Source organism: Brachycentrus maculatus, unplaced genomic scaffold (genome assembly GCF_059751285.1).
Source record: "Brachycentrus maculatus isolate JH-2025_06_01 unplaced genomic scaffold, ASM5975128v1 h1tg000534l, whole genome shotgun sequence".
Lineage (NCBI taxonomy): Eukaryota > Metazoa > Arthropoda > Insecta > Trichoptera > Brachycentridae > Brachycentrus > Brachycentrus maculatus.
In genome coordinates this window covers 361,544-368,304 of record NW_028281280.1, presented here as the reverse complement: position 1 = coordinate 368,304, position 6,761 = coordinate 361,544, and the positions used below count along the sequence as shown (strand labels likewise).

The following is a 6,761-nucleotide window of genomic DNA, read 5'->3' as shown; positions in this document are numbered from 1 at the left end:
TTTTCATAAAAAAAAAATTAAATTATGTGATTCATAAGACATCAAATGATTTCATAGTAAAAAATTAAATTTAAAAAAATTAAAACGCCGTTTTACAATTTTCTTCATTCGACAATCAAGATCGCACTGCATCAATCCAATAAAGCGGGCTTTGCATCATTGGGCAACAAATACGTCTATGTAGCCAGAGGCTAGATGTATGGCTGCAGAACTATGTCAGGAGAGATGAGTGTGGCAATCCATCCTCTCTGCCTACCCCTGCAGTGAAGTGGCGTGATGGTGATTGTAATAGTAGCCATAATAGGATACAATTTTAATGACTAATAATTTTTTTTAAATCAGAAATTGTCGACGCGTTTATATCTCCAGACTTCCATATTCTTCTTCATCTATGTTGAGATGTCAAAAAATAATATTAGTTTTAATTTTTGTCATACATAGATCTTTCCACACGTTCATCTGAGGGATCGTGTTTCAATGGCATTGGTTCTGCTTGCCTGCGGAAGGCCGGGTAAAGCGTAGGAGATCGTCGTATGTACTGCTTATCATTGAAGAGTAAATGCCGAGAGTGATATTTTTCCGGCTGAATTGGCTCACCATGTGGCCCAGTGACAACAGCCTGATAAGATTGTTAATGCAGTGCTTATTGTTGATGAGCAAATGCCACAAAAATCAGAGATTCTGCAAAAGGCGATGCAAGAGGCCTAAGGAATGATCTATGCAATCGTACGGCAGACTGCTTATGGTTGAAGAGTAATTGCCGCGGACCTGGGTCCGAAATTTTCACGTCACGAATTGTAAAACGGGTTTTAATATCTCCTTATGTTGTCATATCACAAAATTTATTCAGTAATTTTTACATAAAAAATAAATGCATGTCATTCTATATATTTTTTTTCACAGTATTAATTTTTTACTAATAAAATTACAATAAAATTGTTCCTTTTTCATTTGTCTTCTAACACCTCTGGTGATTTCATAGACTCTAGAAACTAAAAAATATTAAATGGTCCTAAAAAGGTTCACTTTGTGCAAAGTGGTCTGTTTATTAAAGGTCCTAGAAAGGTGCATAAGTCGATCTGTAAGTGGTCCTAAAGATCCATCCTCTAAAAGGTTCACTTTGTATAAAGTAGTCAGTCTGTTAAACGGTCCCAAAAAGGTTCACTTTGTGTAAAGTGGACTTTCTGTTAAATGTCCCAAAAACGTTCGATTGCAAGAAGTAACCTGCTTAATGAATCTTCTAACACCCCTGGTGATTTCATAAAAACTATCAAATGGTCCTTAAAAGTTTCACTTTGTATAAAGTGGTCTGTCAGTTAAAGGTCCTAAAAAGGTTCACTCAGTACGTAATGGTTAGTCTGTCAAATGATCGTAAAAAGGTTCAACTTTTCAAGTAAGTAAGTAAATGATTCTTTTAAAAATATGAAATTAATATGCAAAGCGACACTATCCATTATCAAATTGGGGTTAAAAGTGACCCTGAGAAGGTTACTTTGCATACAGAGTAGACTCCAAAACTGTCAACTCTATCCAAAAAGATCTTTTTGCAAAACGGCTTAGTTTGCGCAGTGGCCCCAAGAAGGACTTCATCACCAGGCGTTCTGTAGTACGCAATGATGCTTAAAAAGTATGAATTTAATTTCAAATCAACCTTATTCATTATATCCGAGTAATAAGTCACCCTGAGAAGGTTACATTGTATACAGAGTAGCCTCTAAAAGGTACATTTACAAATGTCAACTATATGAAAAGTAGGTCCAAAAAGATCTATTTGCAAAACGGCATAGTTTGCACAGTGGCCCCAAAAAGGGCTTCATCACCAGACGCGCTGCAGTACACAGATGACGAAGGAACAGCGTTATTCAAAGAGACGGCCCTATTCGATGTCGTCTATGGTGTAGCCTGTCATGTCTATGTCGTTGGTGAAGAGCTGGTCGTCGATCCACTTGCGGAACTTGGCGACGTTGGCGTAGACTCCGGGGGTCCTGTTTTCTCCGCAGCCGATTCCCCAGGCAACTATGCCGGACTGCATGTACCTGTTTGGTTTGCCCTGCAAAGAAAAGAGTTGGCAAATAAATCGCTGATTTCAAATTAGCAATTTTTACAATTTTTGGTTGATAGAAGTTGCTGTCCGCCTCCATGGTGTAATCAATGGTCAGCGTGTTTAGCTACCGTGCTGGAGGTCCCAGGTTCGATTCCCAGGGGGGGCGAGAATATTCATTCATTAGTGATTTTACACGCTAATATTTATTTAATATTACTCTGGACTGGTCCCTGAAGCGCAGGACCTATCACCTTGCCTTCATGTAAGTAACGATCAAGATAACATTGCGTCAATATGATGCAGTGCCTATGCACCATTGGGTGCGGTACATTTTCTTCAAAATGCAAAAACAACACTTTCTGCCCTGTAGCGGGTAAATATTAAGTTAAACATATGTCGCTTTTGCTGGGATTTAGTACATTTTCCAGGCATTCCGAAAGCATGCACAACTGAGAATTGTCGTTTTTTGATATATGACGTTGTTGAAAGGAGCGAGCGATATATATGACATTTCAGACTACTTGGTGTATTTTGCCAGTTTAAAGAAGGTTGAAAACTTTATAAGTATGTATAACTTTATACGTATGTCTAATGATGCGAGTAAATATGAAAAAAAAAGCAATTTTGACTGAATAGTCAAAAATGCATATTTTCGATTAAACGTTTTTTCCCAGTATTCTATTTTATTCCAACCTTTATCATGACTCAATGGTGCATAGAGCACTGCATCGTACAGAAGCAGTGTTATCTAAATCGTTAAGTACACCATCATTCAGCCCTACGCTTCAGGTACCAGTCCAGGGTCATATTAAATAAATATTAGACTGAAAAATCACAAATAATTATTTTAACCCTCCCGGGAATCGCACCTGGTACCTCCAGCGCGGTAGCTAAACACGCTAACTATTACACCACGGAGGCAGACAAAACCCTTTTTTTTTGCCGGTATACCCACAATATAATCTTAATAAAAAAATTAATGCCCATTATATATAAGTCTTGAAAAAATATGTTTAAAAAAATATTATTTTACCATTAATTATACAAAACATTAAACCATGAGTGTAAGTCCCTCTCCAAGCACAAGAGCTTAGTCTCTTTTTTGGAGAGGCACAACGAATCTAAAACTAAAGTTTGCCATATCGCTCACTCCTTTCAAGAACGTCATTAATCAAAATTGTAAATTTTCAGTTGTGCATGTTTTCGGAATGCTCAGAAAATGTACTATATCCCAGCAAAAACGGCATATTTTTAACTTAATATTTACCCGCTACAGGGCAGAAAGTGTTGTTTTTGCATTTTGAAGAAAAAGTATTGTTTAATTATTGTTTTAAAAATACTAAATATTTTTCAAATGGAGAAAAAACATTCAGGTTTTATCTAAAAAAAAATGTGTTGCACAGTAAAAAGTTCAATAAGTCGCTTGATATTTATTTTTAATACATTGTATTATATTTTTTAACTTTAAAATCATTCTCCTGAAAAATCATTTTTTTTATTTATTCGTTCTTGAAAAGAGTGAGCGATGTGTATAAATGTGTATATTGTACCTAAAAATGTAACTATATTAAATAAATAAAAGAAAAATTAATATTTTATAGAAAAATCATTTGGCAAAATGTTCTGGTTTTTTTGCAATTAATAGTCAATGGATGATTCCACCAGTTGGGATCTGTCTTATCTTGGCTGTACCAACCGGAATAGGACAGACGAGAGGCGATCCTCCGTCTCCCTTGCACGTGTCTTTGCCAGGCTCGCCACCGGCGCAGAGGAAGGACTGGTGGAGCTCGAAGTGCTGGCCCAGCCGTGTTCGGCGCAGAGACGCCTGGCACTCCCGCTTGTTGACTATGGGCAGCTCAATCTGCAAACAAAAGCGACATGTCATAATTTCTCCGACCCAGTTCCTCCAGGGTATGCTCGGCTACAACAGTCTAGAGACTAGATGACTAGAGTCTATATGCTTACTGTATAAAGTAGCCAAATGGATAGGCCATAATATAAGGCACCCGGGCCCGCGTCATAGGATTGCAGAAAGCATGTGCGAAGACACACTACAGAGGACAACCTCACTTGTGGACTCACTACATGGACTTAAGTACTCTCTTATGGTAGAGAAAGTCCAAGAGAAGTATGTCTACATGAGAGAGTGCGGGTATTATCCTCGTCTCTACCTGACCCAGTTCCTCCAGGGTATGCTCGGCTACAGCAGTCTAGAGACTAGAAGGAATATGTATTTGATGAGGCATTTCTATCCATTGTTGCGCGGTATGATGGATAATCCTGAAACTATCCGGAGCATCGGTCTGTATGTTCCCGATAGTTAGCTAAGGACAGCGTGGGCATAGATAGTTTCCCATTCCTATATGCAGGAGCAACCTGCCGATGGTTATGCCTGTAGGAAGATATGCTGAACAATACCTGTTCCATGTGCCTGAGGGGGTATTCCCATAAGGGATTCTTCTACATCTTTAACAAGAGTCTTCTTGCGCGTATGTTAATTATAAATAAATAAATTGAATTGAATTTCAGAACGACATTAAACTTTTTCATACTGATCAACCAAAAATTAGGATGACTACCTCCTTGATGATGACCTGAAATGATTAAAAGTTGTCCCACCACATTCTCTGATCTGATACAGAAGCATCCAGGCTTCCTAAAAAACCCTTTCTTTTTGAAACTTGAATAACCTACTCTACCTCTAGTATGACCCGGAATGACATACCTCCTTCAGGATGACCTGGTAGCGGCCCTCCTTGCCGAAGACGTCCTTGCCCCAGCCGGAGGCCACGCAGCGCGTGGGCGCGGCTATGATGGGGTTTTCCGGGGGCAGACAGACCACGCCCACATTCTCGGCTTCCACCACAGGCTTATCCAGGAAGAGCAACGCTATGTCGTTGAAAAGACCGCCTGGAAAAAAAACGGGAACTCAATTTTAGTACCAATCAATGAGACAAATGTGGCTGAAATTGTCGAGTTAGATTATAATTGCATAATGAAGCGGCTAAAATTAATAAATCTTAGTGATAGAAGGGTATTTACTGATTTGGTCCTGTTTTATAAAATTCTTAACAGCCCTGATCTCCTAAATCAAATAAAGCTTAGCGCGCGTCCAAGAGGTACTAGGCAAAAATCTGTATTCCCAGTATTTGTACATAATGCAAACTATGCCATGTTCTCTCCCATTCCGCGGCTTCACATGTTAGCCAATGCTTTTGAAAGTATAGATTTATTTAATATATTGTTATCCACCTTGAAGTGTGTACTTTCTCAGCATTTCTTCTCCATGTTATAATGGATAAATGTAAACGTTGTGTTTCACTCTCTCTCGCTGCTCGCTGATGGTGTGTGAAGGAGACGTGTATTGACCAGTGCTTACTACTTGTTATTTTATTATTATTTTATGTTTAAGACTTTTTGTTTCTCTATTAGTGTATTTTTATGTTAGATACTATATATTTATATATATGTATTATGCTAAAGGCATTAGCCGTTCAATAAATAAATAAATAAATAGAGCAGAGAAAGACCAAGGAAAATTTGGCATGATGTACTTTAGATGATTTTTAATAAGTCAGCAAATTCAAGTCAGTGGGAATAATCGGTGGGTATGTATGAGGAGATGCACTAAATGGAAGAGATGAGTAATGTTTGTAGAGACCGATTGATGTGGCATTCTATTCTCTATGCCTACCTCTGCTGGGAAGCAGGGTATTGGTTACTTAGTCCATCAGGAGATAGCACTGCATGCTAGGGTAAACGTCTCATTTTCACCTTGGTTTGGCATCTCTAAGGGTGTTAAACAGGGCTGTGTGGTGTCACCCACCCGCGTAGTACTGGCCGTGCACCACGATGCTGGCCACCTCGGGTTGGTTAGTTAGTGTATTATTATCTGAGTAAGCAGTAAACAGGGCCTTGCGATGTCACCCACCCGCGTAGTACTAGCCGTGCACCACGATGCTGGCCACTTCGGGTTGGTTAGTTCTAGTATTACTATCTGAGTATGTAGTAAGCAGTAAACGGGGCCGTGCGATGTCACCCACCCGCGTAGTACTGGCCGTGCACCACGATGCTGGCCACCTCGCGGTCCTGGTGCTGGTAGATCTCGTCCTTGGTCTGCGTGTCCCACTCGCCGGCGCGCACCTTCAGCTTGGGCTGCGGCTCGCCGCTCTTGCCGGCGGGCACGCAGTGCGCAGCCGTCACCACCACCTGCGGGTGGATCAGCGCGCCGCCGCACTGGTACACGTTCAGCTTCTGCTGCGTGCTGCCCACCGGCACGGACCTGCAAGTTCACTTGAAAATAATGCAAGTTCGAACGGAATAATGCAAGTGTTGGACTCAAAATACTCGTATTGCTCTGTTAAGCAGAGAAACGACACTAAGGTTTATCGAATCTTTCTCGAAACTGCTGTAACTTCCCTGTTGCAGTCTGTTTTGGAACAGTTTTATAATAAAAAAAAACTAAGGGAATATATTTACTTACACACACATACACATAGCTACTATCCAGGGAGAAAGACTAACTAGCTAGCGTCATAGTTACGTGGCGTCGTGTTCACAAATCGCTCACTCCTTCAGTCAACTGTCAGTTGTGCATGTTTTCGGAATGTCTAGAAAATGTACTATATTCCAGCAAAAGCGGCATATTTTTAACTTAATATTTACCCGCTACAGGGCAGAAAGTGTTGTTTTTGCATTTTGAAGAAAAGGTATTGCT

The 6,761-nt window shown here is 39.9% G+C and overlaps 1 protein-coding gene across 2 annotated transcripts in view; it reads right to left on the bottom strand.

The window, feature by feature from the left end:
• LOC148301628 (phenoloxidase-activating factor 2-like) overlaps window positions 1–6,761 on the bottom strand; it is a 222,954-nt gene that overhangs the window by 191,409 nt on the left and 24,784 nt on the right. Inside the window, exons 5-8 of one of the 2 annotated variants that reach the window (XM_088272944.1) lie at window positions 6,088–6,326; window positions 4,770–4,954; window positions 3,741–3,905; window positions 891–2,050 (exon numbers count right to left, since the gene is read on the bottom strand). In XM_088272944.1, coding sequence (XP_088129070.1) covers window positions 1,877–2,050; window positions 3,741–3,905; window positions 4,770–4,954; window positions 6,088–6,326 — 763 coding nt within the window. In that variant the 3' untranslated portion in view covers window positions 891–1,876. Of the gene's footprint in view, window positions 1–890; window positions 2,051–3,706; window positions 3,906–4,769; window positions 4,955–6,087; window positions 6,327–6,761 lie in introns of those variants that run through there. The other variant, XR_015838767.1, reaches the window with a different exon arrangement.